This window comes from Pithys albifrons, chromosome Z (genome assembly GCF_047495875.1).
Source record: "Pithys albifrons albifrons isolate INPA30051 chromosome Z, PitAlb_v1, whole genome shotgun sequence".
NCBI lineage: Eukaryota > Metazoa > Chordata > Aves > Passeriformes > Thamnophilidae > Pithys > Pithys albifrons.
In genome coordinates, this window is record NC_092497.1 from 19,548,277 (window position 1) to 19,573,093 (window position 24,817).

At 40.0% G+C, this 24,817-nt stretch overlaps 2 protein-coding genes across 3 annotated transcripts in view; one reads left to right on the forward strand and one right to left on the reverse strand.

Annotated features, from left to right (window-relative positions):
* Window positions 1-902: 902 nt before the first annotated feature.
* Window positions 903-23,335, reverse strand: MIER3 (MIER family member 3). 2 transcript variants are annotated; one of them, XM_071581283.1, is made up of 13 exons: window positions 23,101-23,335; window positions 22,447-22,471; window positions 20,209-20,354; window positions 18,242-18,376; window positions 16,726-16,846; window positions 14,494-14,579; window positions 14,237-14,309; window positions 11,985-12,136; window positions 11,451-11,532; window positions 7,134-7,228; window positions 5,238-5,365; window positions 4,900-5,045; window positions 903-4,817 (listed from the first exon to the last, which is right to left on the reverse strand). In XM_071581283.1, the coding sequence occupies exons 1-13, from the start codon at window positions 23,107-23,109 to the stop codon at window positions 4,360-4,362; spliced, it is 1,656 nt and encodes a 551-aa protein (XP_071437384.1). In that variant the 5' UTR covers window positions 23,110-23,335; the 3' UTR covers window positions 903-4,359. The 2 variants fall into 2 exon arrangements, with proteins under 2 accessions (XP_071437384.1, XP_071437383.1); XM_071581282.1 differs by having other exon boundaries at window positions 7,134-7,225; window positions 23,101-23,184.
* Window positions 22,430-24,817, forward strand: part of GPBP1 (GC-rich promoter binding protein 1) — a 55,138-nt gene continuing 52,750 nt past the window's right edge. The window contains exon 1 of the mRNA XM_071581289.1: window positions 22,430-22,495. The gene's annotated coding sequence lies outside the window, so the exon portion shown is untranslated. The remainder of the gene's footprint in view (window positions 22,496-24,817) is intronic.

Sequence of the window (24,817 nt, forward strand, 5' to 3'; positions counted from 1 at the left end):
TAAAAGCAACAAAGCACTAGATGGAATTGGTCATTGTCATTTGTCCTAATATCAAACTTCATGCTAAACAACAAAAAAGGGAGGTGCAGCTTGTAACTGAAGTGTTTTAGATTGGGATTGTTTTGCACAGTGTGTTGACCATCATCATGACAGATACCTACCTTTGTATCTGTTCATCAGGGGAAGCAAAGCTCATCACATTACTTGGCCAATTACAGCTTTTGTTGTTCAGAATTGTAATCAGCTTGCATGCCTAATTAAAAAATAGTAGGTTCTTCAGTTGAGACTTTACTGTGCCAGTCACTGTAAAAACAAGCATTCTGGGCCTAGGAAAGCACAGCACTAGCATCTGGCCTTTGACAGAATTGGTAAGATCTTACAAGTAATACAGTGCTTTTCAGGGTCCAAAATTAGTGCTTTTTTTCTTGAGGGAAAGGAAAATCAAGACAAAAATAATTTCAAATTGTTTAAATTCTGCATTAAAGCCTAAGCCAAGAAAAGCTTTTGTATTCTCACCTGCAATCTAGCTTGACACAGATTTGACAACGTGGTGAGTTTTCTTCCCCCAGGAATGTGTCTCCCACACCTTACTGTGTAGTCTGAGTACTGGGTGATACTGCTGGAACGCATGACTGAAGCCACATTTAAGTTCCATCCAAGATTTGCTATACTTAAGCCATAACGTTTTAAAAGTTTGAGAGAAACCATTACTTTACTATTTTACCTGCATCACTGCATGTTGCATTTTTCACTCTTCTCTATGCAGCATTAGGTATAGATAGTGGTAGCATGAGCTTTAGCAATACCCACAGTTCATAAAGTATGTTCAGTTACTGCTAAGTATCTCTTCAAATGAAGTAGCAAACAGTGCAGATGCATGAAAAGCTTTACAAATAGAGAAAGGTTTCCAGACATTTATTTCTGGAACTGTACACCAGGTATTAAAGTACAACAAATACAAAATAATGCTCAAAAAAATCAGTGTTTATGTACAAATATTAAAACCAATGCAACAACAGCGACTTCCTCTTGAACATCTGATACTAAAATATGTTCGATTGTCACTTGATTTGTTGTTATGCACAGGGTACTTACTTTGAACTGAGAATAACTGGAATCTCTGTTTTATTAGGAAGACTATATCCATTCCTACTTTATTTTACAATTGATAGTATCTTCCTCCTTCTTTCAGTGAAAAATAGGAATAAAAAAAATAGTAACCTTGTTATTATCTTACAAATTACTGTATTTCACTTCCCTGTCTGCAGACAATGTGCTTGTAATGCTGGGCAAATAGTGTCCCTGTTGGTCAGTTTATCCATTAATTTACATTCAAAGCTGAAATACTCACTAGACTTTGGTTAAATTAAGTAGTATCACTGTGTTCTACTTGAACTGAAGTTTTCCTGTAGTTTTTTTTACTCTGTTTCAATTGCACGATTCATTGACCTAATTGTATACCATTTCACATATTCTTCAAACAGTATTGTACATTCAAGTAAATTCAGCAGTTTGACCATGACAAGAGGAAGACTAAACACTTTCGAAACTAGCATGAAAAGATGATGTGTGACCAACCAAAGCGAAAGTATTGCTATAATCACAGCACCAGTTACACTTCTAAATGAATCTGCTACCCTCTTCAGATTCCCTGTACATAAAAAGGATACATTTACCAACACTGCAATTGCCCATTATGGATTTTTTGGTCTGTTTGTATGAAAAAAACATGTGGCAAACGACACAGAATTCATCACAGTTTGTTATAAGAATTGTGCTTCACCATCTAAGAACGAAGGCAATTCTAATTTCTTCATATGGTTGCGATTCAGTTATCTCCATGCTCACTTTCAAAACGCAATTCTTTTAATAAACAGTAACAAGTTCTCCATTTAAATGTTTAAACTGAGAGAAAAAAATTAAGTCCAGCTTTTAAAAAGAAAGTTCAATAAATAGCTATTTTACATGGATAAAGTCATAGTGGTACAAATTTATGAATGTCACATCAAGCATGCACAAAAGTGTTACTATACACAGAAGTAGTCAGAAAATATTGAAAGAGATATCTAAAAAGATATGAAGAATTTACATATTTACGAAATCTTGCAAATTATTGCCTCATTTTAACAAGGAATTAAAAGTAAACGATACCAGCTAGCTAGCCAACAGGCTAAATAAAATCAGCATTTATATTAGACTACCCGGAATTCACTTTTCTCTCATATCATTTTCTGAATTTTGGTCAAAGTCTTTATTAAATAACTAAAGTGTCCTTTCAACTTGCTGACAACCCAAACCTTAGACAAGTCTCTGCCTACATTAAGAGCCCAGCAATGCATAGATAAACTGAATATATTACTGCATCAGCTAATGAGAATGGACATGTTCATTTAAGTGCAAGTGGTATAAGCATTCAGTCATCTTCGTATAATGATTTTTATGCAGACCAGCAACTCTCTGTAAACCCACACATAAACTTGAATGTATAGCAATGGAGAATTTATGGCCAGTATTTTACAAAATTACTTAAAATGGGTTGATTCATAAACAAAAGAAACAAAATGGGTTGATTCATAAACAAAAGGTACAAAGTTCAGCATAAAACACAGCAGTAAGAAGCTGAGAACTTGGCTAAAAATGTCAAGAACACAACACAGGGCCAAGGCTACCCATTATTTACTGTGTACTTAATAAAGTTATGTATTTCAGATGTTTAAGTTAACAACTGATTAAAAAATTGTATCTACTTTTGTCCACTGTCCTAAACTAATCTGTTTTTAATATAGTAAATGTGCTATTGCATAAAAACTTCAAAGCAACCTTCATGACAATGCTGTAAAGAAAACTCCAAATGCTGCATCTGAAACCTGGGATATCAATGCAGTTCACAGTACGCATAATAAATATCCTCTTCCCTTTCAAATATTAAAGTCACTACTTTCTAATTACTCAGTATAACCTTGAAGTAACTATGACAAATATCAACAATGCCAACTTAATAACTCAAAAAATGGAAACAAATTAGTGGCAAATAAATTCGTAATACAAACAGTGCAAAGAAGTATGGAGGGAAAGGGGCAATCCCAGGAAAGTAAGGTTCAGGGTCTCATTAAAACACTCTGAAAGTTACATGCTACAACGTGTTACAAGCCAATAACTATGTTTGGTTTGACTCTCCTGCAGGAATTGGAATAAACGTTTGCAAGACAAACTTCCTGGATGGCTGAATTGCACTAAAGGCTCAAAATAAAATTACTGAAGTTAAATAGTTGCCTTTATGGGAGGATTTTTTACTCATCCTTTCCTATTTGACCAAGGAAGTGAAGTGCCATTTTGAAGCCAATGACTTGCCAAAACAAATAAATGCAATCAACACTAAAGAAAAACTTTGAAGCATGTACTTCAAGGTTCTACTACTCCTATATAACTAGCCAGTCCCTCAAAAACTGTAACACTTTGAACCGCAGTGCTCCAAACAATTTAAAATGTCTTCCAAATGTAGACTGTTTGTTTAGTGGTAAATCCTAAGCTGTGCAGACTGTAGCTTCATACAACATCAGCTACCTTAGGAAGTTCACATACCCGATTACATTACTCTTCAAAGTCGTGGACAAAACCCATTCAAATACAATATAGCCTGTAACGCATTTGTTTAAGCCAGTAAGTTTAAAATACACAGAGATCTATGGCAGCATGATTACTTCTGTGTAAGGTAGCCATGGCCTATAATTTTGCGACAGCATCCAAATGTAGATCTTCACTTTACTCATGTTACTAAGTCCCTTGTGCTAGCTTCCACCAACATGAATTTGCTGTTTTGTAAACTGAAGTGCTCTAGTTTAGTATCACATGAGAGAAGATTCCATTTAAAAAACATCCTTGTGTGTTTGTGCAGTTTAAAGTAAAGAAATCCATCCCTGCGTTTTTAAGGGGAAAAAAAATGCTACATTGAACAGGGTTTAGGATTGGTACCTGTAAACATTGTTATTCCACTGCAACCATTATGGCAAAAGTAACTTAAGACTACAAAGCCACTCCAATCCATTCAGAACTTCTGTGCTGGTTTTGAAACGGTGGCCTCTGTCTACAGGCTTTAAAATAAAACTGAAGCAGAGCTTAAAGCTGCACCACAGAGTTCTTTTAGTCCCAAACTCTGCCAAACATCCTATGACATTTCCACATTTATGGACTGAAAAAAGAAATTACTCTTGATAAATCAAGATATAGTTCTATACATAGAAAGACATCACTGATGTCATAAAGTTCAAACTTCCAGTGAAAGACTAAGCAAACCTGATAGCTCCCATCAAGTTTACGGCTACTGCATAAAGTACCCACTGTTTGTTTAGTTTTCCACAGTCATTCTGAGTGAAGGGCAGCATGTTGGTGGAGAGCGTGGGTATTGATAAAACCATTTGTCTCATTTGCAGATAGACTGCTGAAGTCAGCCACTGAAACAGCCATTTTGGCACTGGTAATATGGTGTGTGTGGTTCTCAAAGTCCACACCAAGGTTATTTACAGAGACATCATTCATGAAGGACTCTGGGACAGCAATTCCCATTTTCAATCTCTTTGCAGGTCTTTCTGTTTCCTCACTGCACATGTTCATTTGGTTTAGCTCTGAATGATAAAAGCCAGTCTCAAATAAATTAAAACAATCACTTTCTCCATTGCTAGGCAAGTTAAGCAATTCTTCTGTTCCAACAGGCACATGATTAACTGGTGCTCGTGGTAAGCTGTCCATGGGAGGGAAGGCGTCATCCAGGCAGTTCACGTCTGAAGTGTGGCAGACTGTAGCTACACTGTTTGTCAGTGCTGGAAAACACATGAACACAAATGCAGATCAAATAGTTGTTTGCATAGTTCTAACAAAGAGAATTTTTTTCCCTTAACTTACCTGTCAACTCATTGGCAGTGATAGAGTTCAGAATGCTTAGCTGTTGATCAGGAATGGTTTCTGATCGACTATTAGATGTTAAGGCTGAAGAATGCACTGCTCCTCCAAGGGATTCCGCTTCATCCACCAAACGATCCATGTAGTCTCTGAAAGAACATTGCACCCATTATGTATTATATAACCAGAAAACAAGACCTATAAATGATGATGGATTTAATTTCAGTTGCCATAGCCACTGAAGTATTACACTACAATAACACAAGGTGGGGACTTGGGGGGAAAGTCTTCTACACTTATGATTTGCAACAGAAAACATATTTCAAGAACATTTTACTTACGTAACTCCTGGATGATGGTTATATCTCTTCTTTCCAAATCTTGTTTGCTGAGCAAAGTAATCATAGCGTTCTGACTTTTTCCACATGTAATAGAAAGCCACACACTCAGCAACTGTTCTGGTTCTTACCTAAAAGGCAACAAGAAGAATCAAGAAGATAAATGCAAAGAGTTAGGTTTTGTCATCTTCCAATTCCAACTGCTGCAATTTTGTTAGTTTTTACTGTTATGGAACAAAGCAATTACCTTAGGAGACTTCAAACAGATCTACAGTTTCAAGTGAAGTACTACACTTGTTCTATTCTATGCATCATTGGCCTTTTTTTAAAACTTCATTGAAACTCTATATCCAAAGTACTTTATATATGTATATATAAAAAAAAATATTTGTGTGTGTGTGTGTGTGTGTGTGTGTGTGTGTGTGTGTGTGTAAATACACACATATAAAGCTATTTTTTAAACTGTAAGATAGATCCTCTCTTAGGATGGAAAAAGCTGAGCAAATTAATGACCTAAGACAAGTGAAGCAGAAAAGACTCTATGGATATATACCTTTTGGAAAAATCCAGAACTGTAAAGGCTTTGACAACAGATAGTCACAACAGTAAATGCTTAGACAACAAAATAAAACTAGAGTCTTCATCATCGTCACACAGTTCCAGCTTAAGTTTTATATCTTAATGTAGAGCTTTATTCAGATACAGTCTGGCAGTGAAGAAAGTTTGATCTTAATCAAACTTACACAAACATCAGTGGCAAATCCAGAATTCTTTCTGAGTAGAAATAAACCTTGATAGTTTAGTCACAAATATACCAGGCAGAGGAAGAAATGAACAGGTGTCTGTATGACAGTATGCTAAAGTCCCAGTTAACAGTTCTTTGCAGTGCAGTGATAAGGAAACATATCTTGTAAAGTTTCCCCAAACACTAAATCTTGTACGCAGAAAGTATCACCTAGACAAGTGACATCACCTTATGCCAGGTCCCAAAACTTTCTGTAAACTTTCTGACATTTTACCTACTTGGGAAAAAAAACCAAAACCAAACCAGTGGATTTCTTAGATAAATTCTGGTCCACAATGACAGATTCATCAACAAATGTACTTTGTTCCACCTTGAAAAAACCTATTTTTAATCTCTGATGCTTTAATATTTATTTGTAAGGTCCATTTAAAATCTGAACCACCCAAATATTATTGAAGGTGGATTAAACCAGGTGTTGAGCAAGACTAGCAGACTGTTGTTAAACAGCAACAACCACCCTATAAAGTTTACCTGAAGTACAAGAAGAACACCAGATGCCTAATCAAAAAAAACTTCAACATGGTATGAAAAGCATAAATGAGATATATAGGAAATTTGAAAACATTAATATTGTCAACTGTTGCTTTTGGTAACTAAAAAAAAAATAAATCCCTACTCTTCAGGCACAGAGCCAATCAGAAGCAATCCAGATCAAATTAGAACTCCTCTGATGCTCAGAAAAGAGTACTGATGGATCACTACACTTTATGAAAACACAAAGAGCTAGGCCTAATTCTGTAAACTTGCACCTTCCTGGTGACAAAATAATTTAAGATAAGATGCATTCTCCAATTCCACAGCCATGGTACAGAAATAATGTACTTCCAGGAGAGGCATCCATTTAAACTGCATTGTAATATACATGCATAAGTACAACTAATGTCAATGTGTTATTTCAGAGGTTATACATTGACTCATCTTGCCATACCTAATGTTTCCAATTACACATAAGGAAAAAAACAGTGCAAAAATGCCAAATTGGTTTTAATATGGTTCTTAGTTCCCTCTTCTGTACAGCTTCTGACAGATTACTTTTACATATTTTCAGCATCACGTAGTTTACCAATTCTTCCATTTAACTGTAAAATACTAACCTTGTTTTTCTGTATGAGATGGAAGTCTTTTCCATAAATCAGAAGTGCATGTTCAAAGCTTCTGCACTCTTCTTCTGTCCATGCTGTCATCTCTTCTAGACAATTATAAAAGTAGCATGAGAAACTTGACTTCATTCACTTACCTTTAACAAAGAATAAAGTTTTGTTCCTAATGGCTGATTAGCCAAGTGCATTCTAAAAAAACCAGCTCAGTAATTTAGATCCATGTTATTTCCTCTATGAACAGATATCCTCCCTGAAATAAAACATTCTTCGTTATAAACAATCTTCTAGGTGAATTTAATTTCTGAACTTTTTCATCCTTGAGGGCAAAGGATATTCAAAGATTTATTATTTTTAATAAGTTTGTCATAAAAAAGTTTGGTAACATCACCAAGGTGGTAAGTGTGATAATTGTTCCATTTCTTCTCACATGGGATACAAAGAACAGTGGTTATTGGAGAAAAGAGTGCAGGAAAATCCTGTTTCGATGGATGGCCCTCCTCTGAGTGAGTGAGCGGTACTTTGGTTCAGACATCACAGATCAGAAGGCCTGACGGAGCTCAGCCCTGCTGTGCAAACCACGGGAACAGTGTTATCTATCCTCTTAGGAATCCAGGAGTCTAGGCCATGTCCTACTAGGAGCTGACTACCTGCCTGAGCACCAGCCTCGATGTACAGCATTGGAAATCATGGCTGAGAAATGGGGTGGGACAACCAACATCAGCAGGGCAATTCCAACATGATGCAGAGAGCCAATACATCCAGCAAGTAAGACAGACTCCCCAGAACCTCCAACACTCTCCCTGATCTCATAAGCCCCTGCTGAGGTAGTAAGACCCCTGGAAAAGGCATAATGAACCATGGAGGAATGCCTTAGTGTTAAGCCTAGTATAGGCAGCCATGCAGGGTCAGCTGACTGGGACTATACTTTGTCTGATCCAGGCTTTTGACAACCAGAGGTACCAGACAATCCAGAACAAACCAAATAACCACCTGCTCCAGAAGATCCCACAAATAATCCCTGCAGATCTCTTAAGGAGGAACTGCAAACATATTTCTTCCTTTTTTTAACCCCTTAATGATAAAACCTGCATTTTCTAAAACCGGATTTTAATTTCACAAACACCACCACAAAAAATCACTCAAAAAAGAGTAAGTCTCTTCTTACTTTCCTATCTTGATTTTGGCTTTAGGTATACATATAAATTAGGTCAGATTTTTTAGGCTTCTGAGATTCATAATGGTGGTCCACAAAGTTTCCATTCAACTAACACTTAGAGCCAATGGGGAAAAACCCACACACACATTTTGAGACATTTCTGGAAGCAGACACTGAAACCAAGACCTTTATGCTCCCAGATGAAAGTGATAATCACTTCACTGCATTGCCATATTACTTCTTTCCCAGTCCCATTAATTTTTCACTCCTTACTACAGAGTTTTCAATGTTTGATCAGAAGAAAATATCCCCACAAAGTCTCACTGTTAAAAACTATCCCAGGAGTAGTGAATTTTTAATTCCTATACTGAGAATAGTAGTGAGCTTCAGTGGGTAGAGCAGATTACAGTATAAAGGTTACTCTAAAAGAGAGGCACTGACAATATTATAGAATCACAGGATCATTAAGGCTGGAAAAGTCCTTCAAGACTCAGTACAGCCTTTGACCGACCACCATCACATCAACTAAACCACAGCACTAAGTGCCCTGTGTCCAGTCATTTCTCGAACACCTTCACGGGTGGTGGTTCCACCATCTCCCTGGGCACTCCATTCAAATGTTTAGCCACTCTTTGATTGAAGAAATTTTTTGTAATATGCACTATAAACCTCCTCTGGTGCAGCTTGAGGCCATTTCATCTTATTCTGTCAACTGGGAGAAGGGACCCCACCTGGCTATAACCTTCTTTCACATAGTTGTGGAGTGGTAAGGTCACCCCTGAGCCTCCTCTTCTCCAGGCTAAAACAGCCTCAGCTCCCTCAGATGCCCCTCACAGGACCTGTGATCCTGACTCCTCCCCGGCTCCCTTGTCCTTCTCTGGACATGCTTCAGCACCAAAATGTCCCTTTTGAAGTGAGTGGGCCACAGCAGAACTCAGGATTTGAGATGCAGCCCCACCAGTGCCAATCACTTCCCTGGTCCTGCTGGCCACACTATTGCTGACACAGGTCAGGATGCCATTGGCCTTCTTGGTCACCTGGGCACACCGTTGGATCATGTTCACTCACTGATGACCAGCACTCCACAGGTCCTTTTCCAGCTTTCCAGCCACTTTGCCCCCAGCCTGTAGATTTGTTGGGGTTACTGTGACCCCAGTGCTGGACCCAGCGTTTGGCCACGCTGAACCACAAACCACCGGCCTTGGCCCACTGATCCAGCCTATTCGGATCCCTCTGCAGAGCCTGCCTGTCCTCCAGCATATCAAGACTCCAACCCAGCTTGGTTATGCCTGCAAACTGACTGAGGGGGTACTTGATCCAGATCACTGAAGAACATATTAAACTGAACTGTCCCCAGTACTGAGCCCTGGGGAACACCACTTGGGACCAGCCACCAACTGGATGTAACTCCATTCACAACTACTCTCTGGGCTCAGCCATCCAGGCACTTTTTACCCAGTGAAGAGTGCATCTTCCAAACCATGTGCTGCCAGCTTCTCCAGGGAAATGATGTGGGAGACAGTGTCAAAGGCTTTACTGAAGTGCAGGTAGGCAACATCCACTGCCTCTCCCTCATCCACTAAGCATATGCTTTACCATTTTTAACATGGGTATAACAAGTCCATTTGGACTTGGGTGTGGGGTGTAGGTAGGGAGTACTAGTCCTTAGGGTAGAATTTTAGCTTCTCAGCCACAAGTGGACATAGGTATTTTTCAGTCCTGAAGCAGGAATCTAAATTTTAGAGCAGTATTGGATTTAGGATACAGTCCTACAGCTGATACTTTGTTTAGGCCTATACAATCTCTTCTTGTACGTGGGGTTTCTCAAGCATTCTTCTAATAGTCCTTTTTGTACCCTTCAGTTTTACCTTAGTGTCCTGGTTTTGGCTGAGATAATTTTTTCCTAGTAGCTGGTATAGTGTGGTGTTTTGGATCCCACACAAAAACGTTGCTAGCACACTGATGTTTTACTTGTTGCCAAAGTGTGCAGTCAAGGATTTTTCAGTTTCCCATGTTCTGCCAGTAAGCAGGAGCACAAGAGGCTGGGGGGAGCATGGCCAGGAGAGCTGACCCAAACTGGCCAAACAGGTATTTCCTACCACAGACCAACATGCCCACTATATAAAATGGGGTGAGCTGACTGGAAGGGGGCAACTGCTGCTGGGGATGGGCTGGGCATCAGTCAGCAGAGCAATTTTATTGTGCATCACTCACCTTTCTTTGTTTTTATTCCTCTTTCCTTTTCATTACAATTATTGTTGCTATTATGGTCATCAGTGTCATTCTTGCTATATTTTTTTTGTTTCAATTATTAAACTGTTCTTAGCTCAACCCACAAGGTTTACTTTCTTTTCCTCTGATTCTTGTCTATGACAGGGAAGGAGCAGGAGTGCAGAGTGAGTGAGCAGCTGTGTGATATTTAGTAGCTGGGATTACAGCATGTCACTTAGATACCTGTCCCTCCCAGCACCCAACCTGTAAACACTCAAGTTTCCTCTGGACCTCGTGCTGAGTAGGGACTATCTGCCAGAATATCAACTTACACCAGGGCTCATAATCCACTTCTGCTTTATGCAACACTATGCAAAAATACAGGACAAAGAAGTGTCTTTGTTAATGACAGATGCTGATTTCCATTTAAGAGAGTAATGAGCAATAGGGACACACAAGACAGAAGCCCATTTTCCCATGTGAACTGAAGCAATGCTATGGAACTATACGACAGAACCAGTTTAGTGCTGGCACACCACAGTGTCAGCACAGCAAGGAAGAAGGCAAGGCTTATTTATGTACTCAGTCAAGTTCTCCTGATTTTGGTACAATTGTCACTGGACTGTAATTGATGATGATCTCAAGAAGATCCTACATTGTGGCTGAGAATTGTCTTATGGCAATAGAATCACCTGTCTTCTCAATCTGTGCTATTGTTACAGTAACAGTGGATGAAAGAAGAGAAGGTCGTCAGCAAATCACCAACCTTTCTACAAATGGCAAACTTCTGTAGCAGAACTTCCAACTGGCCAAACCATCTGTGCTAAAGTCACAGTGGATATGATGGATATGGATGTACTTGTTAATCTGATTCTTACTCAAGGTTTTTCCACACATTTTTTTTCCAAACACGCATATCTGAAAAGCCAGATACTTTCTCTTACCCTGAGCCGTCTTTCCATTTGAGCAGTATCTCTCAATTGCTTCTTTAACATTATGGCTACTTTTAAGAAGTTCATACAGCGCCTACAAAATGGAAAAAGTCTTTATAAAGAGGCAAAGTTTTCCAATATCCAGCCTAGACCTCCAAAATTAGCTTTCCAGAGAGCCTATCTAGTGTAAAAAAACCCAAGGACTTATCTCTATACATGATGAAAATTTAGAAATAACAACCAAAAGCAAAACCATCCAAAAGTTGAGGTATGGTTTAATTAAAAAAGTAAAACATTATATGCAATTACTAAAAAAATATTTGTCAACCGCATGACAGATCAGAAACATCACAGACACAACACTGCCAACATTCAAATACTTGTAATTTTAACCATGTGTTTAAAATTACAAGATCCTGATCCAGTAACATCCAACTAAAGAATGAAGAAATTGAGTATTGGTGCTTTTGTAATACAGGGCAGAAAAAGAGAAGCACATTAACTACAAAGCAATGTGTCACAAATGGAGCAGGACATAAAACTTACTTGCTCATTGTCCCGTGTATGTAGTCCTTCAGGAATTCTGCCAATCATTTTTTCATTTCCTGTTCTTAAGGAGGTTTCAAAAAGATATTCTTTAACTTTACTTTCTGAGATCACATCAGGTTTCCAAAGTAAATGGTCTTCATTTTCATATGCTGATAAAAAAAATTCATTAATGCCAGGTGTGACATTTTTAAGGGTGCAACATTAAAAGCTATTTCAGAAATACAAAGAACAGGAACACAGAAGTAATCAAATCAAGCATGATCATGCCACTTTTAAATTGCAGCTCACTTCGGATATTTAGTCATTTTCAACTAAAATTTGCCAAAAACTCCTTAATAAGAATGGCAGTCTATATCCCAATGTGGTAATTTGGTTTTCCATTCACTAACAACTGAAAGCTATTAAGAACTTGTTATGTCATATATTTTACAAGTAATTAGGATATACAGTCCTCCTTCATAGTACACTGAAACCACACATGCACCTCTTAGGCAGTTTATTTCCAGGACAATATACGGGAAATGTGCAAGAACTCGCCTGAACTTTTGTCAGTACGGGCATATGTTTCAAGAACTAGATTAAACTATAAATCCTTTACTCTGATCAATAAATGTGATTACCATTGCACATTATGTTTCACATACTCTTTTGGCAATTAAAAATTAGAGTTATTCAATTCGAACACACAAGCATAATGGCTGTTAGAGCCCAAAAGAGTCTCCAGGCTCTCCTAAAACTACAGGAAACATTAAGATAAAGTGGGGAATACAATTACACCCTCCGCAAGTTGTTTTATGGCTTGAGAACATGGAAAGCTTTCAGACAGACACACTACAAGTGTAAAGTTTATACGAGAGCAGAACTGCCTTCTAGCACTATTCTGGTAGCTGGGACTATACAGCACAAATGTAAGCCTCTGTTTCCCATCACTAGCTCCTCAGGGAGTAGAGAAAAGGCTTTCATAGAATCCTCCACCGCTACAGCCAAGTCCGACCTTCTGGAGTGCTGCTGACATTCAGCTTCAGATTCCTTTATCAACCAAGGCAACACAGCACTTTTTGTTGGAGTCCATGACTGACAATCTCAAAAGGAACTCCTCAAGCTCTCTGAACTGGGAGCTGCCCCTTTACTCTTGGCCATGCCATCACACAAAACCCTCACTGGTTCTCTCTAGTACCATCTCATAACAGAGAAAGTTGTCAGATATCCTCAGTCATCCTCTGGTTACTGGCACTTCCTTAGTTCTTGGCTGAGGAGACATAAAGATGTGTAAATAGTAAAAGAACTACCCACATAAATGCGGTTCTTATTCCTCCATTTCTCATCACCCATCAGCATCATGCTTCAATCTTAGAAAACCGGAGCATTCCCTAGATCTTAAGGAATACAGGAGATGTTCATTCTTAACACCTCCAGTTCCCATACCAAACGTTCTTCTCTACGGCAAAGGGTAATTCTTCAAAAAAGCAGGTGGCAATGTTGAAGAGACTTGATATAATTCATTTAAGTAATATCCCCATTAAATGTTACAGTAACAGAACACAAGTAACTTACAAAATACTGAAAATGTATAGAAGAAACCTCAAATGCCCTTTATTATATCCCCCTGCTTCTTAATTTCATAGCTGCTCCACCCAAGAGCAAATTTTTTTCACTATTTACCTTTCTAATTTCACAGATATATGTGCTGAATATCTACAGATACAACATAAAACTGTATTAGGTTTTTTTTTCTACTCTAGCACAACTGCAGTTTTTAACTTGAATCTGCACCGGAGTAATGTCTTACATAAGGTATCACTTATTAAGAGATGGTTTATCAGGACCCACATCAAGGAAATTTAAAGTAGTTTATCGCTTTGTTTTCCATGTCAATTTTGTAACTCACATGGCTGAACTTACACTGTTTTGAAGATCTTCAATGTAAACTAAGTTGCGTGCCCATAGCCTTGTTATGATTCTTTGATGAAAGTATTACCTTATTGACCCACAATTTGTTGCCTCCTAATATTACCAGATACTTCAGAATTAACCCTCCAATTTTGTCTTGAGAATGTCCTCTTCAAGTTGAAGAGTCACAATTCTGAGATAAAAATATATGGTTACATTAATTTAGTTTTCTTCTGCCTTTTTGTAAAGGTCTCTGAGACTCTAGCTAAGTCACTGAATTTACCTCAGCAATTTAAATAACATTTTTCCATCAAGTGCTATCTATAAACATAAGTAGTACAACAGTCAGAAGAACATACCCTTTTCATCATCATTGCATTTGCCAAGATAAGCTGGAATTTCAGCCTGGTACTGTGAACCAACCATTATTTCCTGAAAATGTAATAAAAATAAGAAGTTATTAACAATATTTTGTGTATGCTAACATTAAAAGTGTCATTAACCTGGCATTCAACAGCGAATTCCCAAATTAAGGTACTATTTTAAATATATACTATAAATCTTAAGGGATTTTTCTTAACAGTAAAGTTTAACTTTTAAAAAATATAATTATTACCTTTCTCAAATCTTCAGATGAATTACCATTGTCGGCCTCTACATCTTCACCATCTGATTCCTTATCTCCATCACATGTGGTGTTTGCTTCAGACACAAAGAAGGGGTTTTTTTAGCCAGGAATAATTTTCAGTTCAAATAGAACTACAAGATATACTTTACTTGCTTCTATTAAGGGACACACTTGTGAGTTGGTTGATCCACATTTTTATTAAATCCAAGCTAGCATGAAGTCAGAAAGCACTGGTACTTGTATACTGCAGAACTGAAACATTTAACATCACTGCAACTAAGACGCCTTACTATACACCCAAGAGTCAAAAGGAAATGAGATCATTTTTCTTCATCAATTTTCTCAATAAAAGCTTATACCTTAGAGAAAAACCAGAAAACGTCCAGGGCTATGACACAGCCTCAGGTTAATCATAAAGAGTAAAGCTGAAGGCATGCCTTTATCACCTACTAAGACCTTTCATCAGAAGTTTCAATGGGCATTCGAAATCTTCCTTTTAACAAGGCTGCCTTTGCAGGGTGTGAAGGTACAGGAGAGACATACAAAATGGAGTAAGTAAAAGACAACAAAGACTGCTTATTTCTCTTTAATCTTTTTTTCCTCCCCTTAGGAAGAAATAGAGTGAAGCACTCCATGCAATTCAAATACAGTGCTCCATTAGAATAACTCACATTTTATAATCTGGTACTGGGTTCTTAAGTTATTCCATTTTTACAACTGTATAATCCCCAGCAGAATGGAGTCTACAGTTCTGGTATGATTACAGCTATTTCGTATTCTCCAGCTTCAGAAAAAATATAAATTGGGCTGAAATCACAGCCAGAAAGAATCACAAACATCAGGGGCAATATCCAAGACTGCACAGACTGAGGCTCTTCTCCTGCAGTCTTTACTACAATCACCAGTCTCCCTCGTTTCTGTTTTGCAAGTAGCAAAGCAAGAAGCTAAGGTGAATGCATGAAATAGTAACATGCCCACATAATCACAGGCAATTATTTTACCCAACTAATGTAAATTTAACAAAATAACCTTTGTTATGTATTAGACATGTTTATCTTAAAACTTAATGTTATCTTAGTATCTGAGAAACGGAGAGAGATCAGAAAAAAGATGGAACAGTCAACAGCACAGAGAATGACATCTCCCTCCTTGAGATGGTGGATATTTGATTTTAAAATGTCCATCCTAATGTTCTAACAAAGTAACATTTTGATAGAAAACCATGACAGCTGAGAGCAAAGATGACTGTTTCTTAATGCTCTGTAAGATGCAAGGGTTAATACTGGTTTTGTATAAAGCAGCCATATTTAAGTGTCCTATTCATTAACAGTTGACAAGTGCCAGCAAGTTTTGGACTTTGCTTAACTGAAAAAGGGGCGTTGTTTTGTTTTTTTGTATTTTTCAATACAAACATCTTACATTTATCACACAGCAGCATGCAGAGGGTTACGATTGCTGGTGAGGCAGCACACACCCTTTATCCCCTTCCTTCTCCAGAGGAATGAAATGCCCCATAGAATAGCTTCAGATACTTGGCAAATTAAAACTGAGATAAAATCCTCCACACTGCTCTAACTTTAGGACACCAGTGAACAAATGAGATGCAACAGGCAATGACGAGTATCTCATCCAGGATAACTGAACCACTGGTTCTCAGATCTTTCCCATCATAGCTCCATGGATAGTGAAATTTGGGTGGTCATGGGTTTACAGACCCCATCCCATATAAAACTACTTTGGCTCACTCCATGAAGTCCTATGGAAAGGTGTTGAATGTGTGAAGGGAAATAATCACAAAGACACTGCGACCCAGTTCACATCCACAGGCTGCACGAAGGAGTCACTGGCTTAAAAGCAGCAGCAAAAATTTTAGTAGAGAAACACTAATTTAAAAGAATGGGTTACATATTCACATAATTCACCAATATATTGAAAATCATGAAGGGTGCTTCTCATTACTGTATTAACTGTTGATTATGAATTTATTCTATTCACAGAGAAATTAATTTTACTTGTGCTTTGAGTAGAAAACCAAATTTAAGTCTTTTAGGTAACCAGTAATACCAACCAAATGCAACATTCATGTATCACATCCTGCAAAGCACTGTTTCTTAACTCCTGGTACAGAGAGCACTACTCTATAAATTTGACATTTTAAGGTACAAAGCTATACATAATGCTAAGATTGTTTGAGTACTGTTACAAAATTAGTTTTCCTACATCTTAATGGCCGAGGAAAGAAGTCAGTAGCCTCATGTGAAGTAACTGATGGTGTCAAGTCATCAGCAGAGGACTGTGTTTCTTCATCATCACCCGACAAGAGGTCTTTAGCGATTTCCTCCTGTATCATTAAAATAAAAACAATAAAACCTCAGACTGACTATTAAGTATAGACTGGCAAGCATTTACACTCAGAAAACTGTTGTCTCATTAATTAAAATGAGTTATTTTACCATAAGAAATGCAGTGGACTATACTCTCTTAATTAAAAAGCCAGTTTGCTCCTCCTAAATCTAAAAACAAATATAATAATTAATTTCAGAGTTGAACACAGAGGTTCATTTCCCCTTTGTCTTCTAGTACAACAAACACAAGAACTAACTTTTGCAAGCATCAATCTCCGATGTTCCTCCAATTGCATCCAGTAAAAAGTACCAGTGTAAACTGCCTCCCTTTGGCACTCTGTCATTCGTTGCACCACAGACACACTGAAGCTTTAAAAGCCCTCTAAACTCTGGGGGGAAAAAAACACCAAACAAAAAAACACAGCCGGGATATTTTGTAGACTTTTGCTGAGAGGCCAGTTACAGTTAACAGGCAACTTCCCAAAACACATGATGGTTTTGTTTGTTAAAGAAAAGATACTAAGAAACAAAAATCACACTGCCTCCACTAGCAGACGCCCCTCTGATTGATATTTGGAAGGGAAAGAACTGTATTAGACAACAAGTCGGCTACATATTTGTAGCCTCAACACAATCGTGAATCCTAATGAGAATCAGATGTGCAGAGCCATCATTATACCATTCTTTCTGTGGAGTTTACCATTACATCATACTCACACTAAAAAAAAACAACCAAGAAAAAAGCAATACTTACTACTTGCATATTTTATAAGCTCAACTACAAGCTGTATAAGCTTTGTAGCCAAAAATCTCAGAATTTAACTTGTAAACTACAAAAGCTGAAATTTCAGGGTTTTACGTCAGCAATTCAACTTATACAGTCACTGCACAAAAACCAATTCTTGTCTCTCCCAAAAGCTGAGAGCTTTACAAATTATATGCATTTGAAAAAAAATATTGCAAGGCATTCAACAGCACCTTTTCAAGTTACACACACCATTTGGGCACCTGATGTGTGCTGGAAGTCAGAATTATTTCTGGACACTGCATATGTTACAGAAAAATCTCACTTCTTACCAAAAACACCCCCCAAACAAACAACAAACCACCCACTTAAAAAGTTTTTGCATGTGTTTTAGAAGAACTGTTACAAGTACTCATTTCTCTTTTGTCTAATACAATGTCACTAAAGCTGCAATGCATTTGAAACTGTCATAATCATTATTATAACCACATCCTCAATATCCTTGAAATAGTAAGACTTCTGTGTTATAACGTATATTTAACAAATATACATATTTTGTAACATAAAGACATCATGAAATATAATCAGAGTCACTCAGATTTCTGCTTTTAAACAATTAATTCAGGGGGAAATGGCTGTGACTTACTTTATCCAGAGTCATATCTGGAAGTTCATCTGCCAGTTCACTTGGAGAGCTATTCGCACCGGAACCTGCCATAACTGGAATCGTGGGTTCATAGCCATAGAACGCCAGCAAATCTTCCAATGGCATGTTTCCTTCCTAATACAAGATTAACAAAATTTCAGCACATTGCAAAGTACTTGTAAACAGTTCCGGCCTAAGAGGATAGGACATGTTTTGAAGAACAAAAGTAAAAAAACAAATAAACTCTATTGAAAGCAGGAAAGCAGGTTTGAAATACCTTAAGGTACAGGACTGAAAATTGTGATTCTGTGATGGAAATAATTCATAAACATGTCTCTTGGAATACAGTGAAGTACTGTCAGGCTATCAGGGAAAACTGTTTATTAGATGAAACTAAGAGTATGTATTAAAACTGTGCTCATTACCTGGTTCATACTGTAGAACATGATTTGTCAGTATTTTTTCACGACAGAAACGCACAAAAACTTGAAAACTTTATTTCTACACAGCTACAGCTGCACATATGAAAATTCCCACAAAAGTAAACCAACATAGCAACTTTTAATCCCTCCCTTTTATCTCCTGCACAATGAATTTAAATCAACTATTGAGACAGTAACAGGAGAAAGACAGCTAAGAAGGGAAGGCAAAAATCAAGAGAAAGACTTGATTTATAACTTTCTTTTTCAACAGCTTTTGATGAAATGATTTAAGCAGTATCATACTTGCATCCTGATACAATTAATAAAACAATAAACAGTGAAGATCTTTTTTAGTTACCTGATTAAGTCACCAAGGTATTAAAATTATTTTCCAATATTTATACCTTGAAAAGTTCTATTACATATGAAAGTTCTTGTTGAACTCATACACTGACTAAATTACTTTCTCTCATCAGCTAAGATATTAGTTCTGCAAAGACTTTTCACAATGGGTAGGCATAAACTCATGTCCAAGTCTTTCCAGAATTAGGACCTAAAGTAATAAAGGGTTTAAGATAAGTAGTTCTCAGTCCTTCTTTCTACTATTATAGAAGCAGTTTTTGTGGTGTAACAACTCCATTTTAACGACTACACCTGAAAAGCTGCTTCGCTACTACAACTGCAAGTTCATAATCAACAAAAATCTAACTGTAAAAGTAGTAAGGCAAAAAAAAAGTATCAAGAGTATAAACACTGTGAACTCCACATTTAAAAAAATTTGGTTTTACATGGAATACATAAACACAGCCTTGTATTTGATGCTAAAAGTGACACTTTCTGCTAAGTCTGTTGACCAAAACCTGCAGTTATGCTGAGTGGTGTAAGTGGGTCACCAAATAGTAATTCGAGCAGCATCAATTTGTGGGTGTTCAGCAATCAGCGGGCATTCAGAATGGGTGATGCACTGCCACAGATCAACACGAGGGGTAAACACAAAAAACATCTTAATACAAAATGTAAAATGGTATAGGAAAGGCCAAGGAGCATGCTGGTCATTTTGTACATCCACTGAATGTCAAACTGATGAAACTCAGACATAGAAATATCATTTACATAGCAAACTAATGTGAACCACCATGCCTAAAATAGGACTGTTTGCTTGGAAAACAAAACCTGACCGACAGAACTAAACACAGCGAGATGTTGCTTTAATAGCATGCAAAATGTACATATTTAACTTAAAAGTAACTTGTAAGTGATCTTAGATGACAGGACTCTAAAACCTTCCTCAGTGGTTTCTCTAGGAAAGAAAACAGGCCACTAAATGAAAATGAATATAAACACTAGCACCTTTGAGAAATTCTGCCTTTTTTCTGATGATGCACTACTACATACTAACCACATCAGATTTTCTTCTTTTAAACAAGCTTCAAATGCATTCTGCAGAAAATTGCACTATACAATCTGAGGAATAGGTTGAATATACTTTTCACTAGAAAAGTTACAGTATGTACGGACATTCATGAGAGAGCAAGTCACTCTTACCTTTTCTAAATCTTCAATTTCAGAGCTGAAATTTTTGCTTTCTTCCATCATTTCCTCTTCTTCAAGAGTTCGCTCATCATCATAATCATGTACCAGCATTTCAGCAGATGGGTCAAAGTCATGATCCTCAGATGACAAAGAGCCGACTGTCAAAAAAATAGTTCCATGAATTCTTTTACAAACAGGGTCAGAACTCTCAGTTCATAACTACCTGACAAATTCAGCTGTTTTAGCTGACCTTCCCTGTTCATATTTATAAATAATAAACTCAGAGTTCTCTCTTAATATATACAAAGGACTTGGGAGAACTACCTGCAGACAAAGTTTCAGGAAGTACAATCCCAAATTAATTTTTTACTGAATAACAGGTTGTTCAAAATACCCTTGAAATCATTATTAAGCTACAAACCACACAAATCACCGGATTTCAGATGCTGCAAGACTTTGACCTATAGACTGATTCTATTTATGTGACTTATATGGTGACCAGCATAGCTTTTCATTGGTAAACAAGTAACTTAGGTTATGAATCCACCTCCTACTTACAGCAAAATAAAGTGAAACTCAGTTCCAATTACTTTAGCCTCACAGATGAATCCTCTAATAAAACTGACTTAATTCATGCCACTTGATCCAGAAGAATATATACAGTCAAGTTTCAAGAAATATTCAGGAACATAGACCAGAAATAAAATGCTTCGAATGAATCACATTAATTAACAAGCCATTGTGACAGCTCTGTGCTCCAACAGACACTGTTTCACTATTGAGTACTCCTAAGTCACCAAAAAATACTGTTACTATTTTAAATACTTTGTAATTTGAAAAGCCATCATTAGATTCAGTAAGTTTTAAAGAGGCAAATACTCTGCACCAGAAGTCATGTTCTACAACAAAAATCACAAAATTATAGGGTTGTTTTGCTCTCTAATGTTCACGTTCTTACAGCTTTCTGGAAGGAGAAAAGAAACAGATTAGAGTATTTCTCTTTTACTTCTAGTTTCCCCTTACATACTAGTGCTCTGTTACAATCTTTGGCTTACAAGCAGCAAAGAAAAGGTTTATCAAGAAATATTTTCCAGAAAGAACTTCTTCAAAAGTTTGGAAGGGAACAGCTACAAAGTTTCAATCCTCTTCTAAACGCTCTTTGCACTGCTTCTAGATGTGAAAGAGACAGCTGCATACACTAACAGTTCTGAACCCTAAAGCACCTAATTTTTCAGTAGTTATGCTAAGTGTTCGATCTCTACATGCAGGTAATTAAACTTTGTTTAACTTGCTCAAGACAAGACTGTGAAAGTTGGTAATATCATACTGCAGAGAAACATTCAGGCCAAAATAAATTTTTATTCACAACATGCTATTCATATTATGGTTTCATAGATCTTTTGGTTCTAGCTGACAATTACTAAAGTTGTAGTAACGACATTACGTGTTTAATTCTCCCACTGTTGACCATCACATCCTGCTCCAGTTTTAAGGAATCCCAGAAGTGTCAACTGCCTTTATCTAACCTGTATTTATGTATGTATGCTCTAGATTATTGCTTCTAATTGCTGTTGTAACTCATTCTGCATTTAACTCAAGGGGAAGTTCTATTCCACTCGCAGACTTTACATCAGAGAGCCCCACTTCTTCAGTAGTTCTAAATGGCCAATATCCCATTTAAAGTTCTTAAAACCCTCCTGAAACATACAAGCTCAAGAAATTTCACGAGAGTAGTTAGGATGACAAACAGCCAGTGCAGAAAGCAGCTGTACAGAAGCAAATATGTTCCCCACATACTGGAGAATAGCCCTGCTGATGTTAACTACGCTTGCATGTGTAAAGTATTCCAAAGAACCTTAACAGCAGTTACAGCCTTAAAAATTACTTAATCGTTATGGTTTTAAACATTTTCTGTTATTACCAATAAGTGAAAAATTTAGACAAGTCTCTAATTATCAGGAACCAGAGATGCTGGTCTCTCCAGGCTACAAGGATTTACTGAGATGGTGACTTAAAAGTGCTACAAAACTTTGTTTTCATTTTGGATGCCGAACAGCCAATTTCGAACTGCAATGGAGTTAAGTGAAGGACTCCGCAGGGCACATATCTTAAACACGGGGCAGACGGTTAACACAGTGCACACGAAGCTTTAGGAACACTACAAGAGGATAAATTTGGGAAGGAGTAGCACGGAGAGCGGCGCGCAGGCGGCAGGACGGGTGGCGGGGCAGGAGGTGGATGAGGACAAACCTGGGCTCGAACTCCCAAAGGAAGCCTGCGGGGAGAAGAGAGAAGCGAGGTGAGAGTGGGCTCCCTGCCTCCTGGCAGCAGGCAGGGCTCTTCTCTCCGTGAAGCCCCCTGAGCTGCGCCCCATCCCCGACGCCCCGCTTTGCCCTGCTCCCCGCCGGCCTCGGCGCCCGTGCCCGCCCTGCCGACCCCAGCATCGCGCTCACCCTCTGCCATCTCTCCTTTCCTCGCTCCCGCCTGCCGTTCTCCGTCCCTCCTCCTTCCCTGGCAAGAGGCCCCCAGGAGCCGCGCCAGGCCCGGCCGGCGCTCCCGCTCTCTCCAGCCCCGGCCGGGTGGGACGTGACATGGATCGGACCGGCTGCCGCCTCCTCCCCGCTCCCCACCCGGGGCTCACTGCTCCTGCGTCCCTCCCTCCGGGCCCTTCTCCACCCACCGTCCGCGCCGCGGCGGCGACACCGCCGGCCCGGCCCGGCCCGACCCGCGGCGACTCGGCCGCCCCCGGGCCGCGCACCGGCACCGCGCCCGCCCCGCGGCCTGGTCGGCAGGATCGGCCGCCCTGGCCCCGCTGCCCCTGCCGGGGGCGCCCCCGGGCGGGCCGGGGCAATGCGGGGCCGCTGCGGGTCGGGGCCCCGCGCCCGGCCCGCTCTGCCCGCTCACCTCCGCCATATTGGGACGATGGGCCGAGCGGCGGCGCCGCGTCGAGTGCCCGGATGGCGACTGAGCCAATGGCGGCCGCGGGCCCCGGACCGTCCGTGCGGCGCGGCGGGACCGGGCCGGGCCGGGCCGGGCCGGGCGGGGCGGCGGAGGCGGGGCAGCAGCGCCAGGACCCGCCGGGACCCTCCTCTGGCGGTGCCGCCCCGGCCGGCGACGGCGCTCGGCCCGCCCCGGCCCAGCCCGGCCCCGCCCGGAGAGGGCGCCCGCCGCCCTCCGCCCGCCCCGGGACGCGGCGCTTGCACAGCCCGGCCTGGGCGCGGGGCGGGAGCGGCTTCGGCCGCGGTGCCGAGCCCTGCTCGGTGCCGTGAGCAGCAGCGCTGGCGCCGCTCTGCCGCACACCCCCGAAGCGCCAGGAACAGGAAGCAGAACTCCAGAGCTCTCAGCGCTCTGCTGCGCGGCGCCTGCTGTGGCTTAAACAGGGAAACTGAAATGTACTGTGCAATGTTTTAAGTTGGTTTTATTGTTGTTTGGTTGTGGTTTTTAAGGCTTTTTCCCCCCTCTTTTTTAAAATCTGAAACTTGCACGTCTATTACGTGCAAGTAATAGGTACTCCATATCACTGAATCACAGCATTGTTAGGGTTGGAAGGGAGCTCTGGGGATCATCTAGTCCTATCCCCCTGCCAAGGCAAACTCACCTAGAGCAGGTTACACACGGCTCAGTCCAGGTGGTTTTGGAATGTCTCCAGAGAGGCCTTCCTGGGCACCCTGTTTCAGTGCTCCGCCACCCTCAACGAACATAAGTTCTTCCTCATACTGAGGTGAAACTTCCTTTATTTTAGTTTATGGCCATTGCTCCTCATCTCATTGCTGGGCACCACGGAAAGGAGTCTGGCACCATCCTCTTGACATTCACCTTTGAGATATACATGTCAATGAGATCCTTCTCTCTCCTCTAGACTAAACAGGCCCAGCTCCCACAGTCCCTCCTCATAAGAGAGATGCTCCAGCCCACTCATCATCTTTGTGGCCCCCAGCTGGATCCTCTCCAATAGCTCCTTGTCTTTCTTGTACAGAGGAGCCCAGAACTAGACACATTAGTCAAGGTGTGGCATCACTAGAGCTGAGTATACTGCTGGAAAAGCTGGCAGCCCAGAGCTTGGACAGGTGCAGTCTCCTCAAGGTTAAGAACTGTCTGGATGGCCAGGCCCAGAGAGTGGTGGTGAGCAGAGCTGCATCCAGCTGGTGGCTGGTCACTGGTGGTGTCCCCCGGGGCTCAGTGTTTGACCCAGTCCTGTTTAATATCTACTAATGATCAGGAGGAAGGGATTGAGTTTCAGATGACACCAAGCTGTAGAATGGCTCTGCAGAGAGACCTGGACAGGCTGGGTAGATGTGCTGCGGTATGAGGTGTTTCTCCTGAGTGCATCAGGTGAGTCTGTGTGAATGTGGGTAATCATAGGATTAAACTGGACCCCTCAGTTCAGAAAGGATATTGAGGTGCTGGAGCGAGTCCAGAGAAGAGCAACAAGGCTGGTGAAGGGACTGGAGCACAAGCCCTATGGGAGAGGCTGAGGGAGCTGGGGTTGTTTAGCCTGGAGAAGAGGAGGCTCAGAGGTGACCTCATCACTGTCTATAACAACCTGAAGGGAAGTTCTGGCCAGGTGGGGGCTGGTCTCTTCTCCCAGGCACTCAGGAATAGGACAAGGGGGTACGGGCTT

Bases quoted from the DNA above. Each gene is read 5' to 3' on its own strand.
- MIER3 (XM_071581283.1), bottom strand. The intron at 12,137-14,236 runs GTATGTTCTTCT...TTTTTTTATCAG, and splicing joins ATGCAATGATGATGAAAAGG to CATATGAAAATGAAGACCAT. The intron at 4,818-4,899 runs GTAAGTTAAGGG...TGTGTTTTCCAG, and splicing joins CACTGCCAATGAGTTGACAG to CACTGACAAACAGTGTAGCT.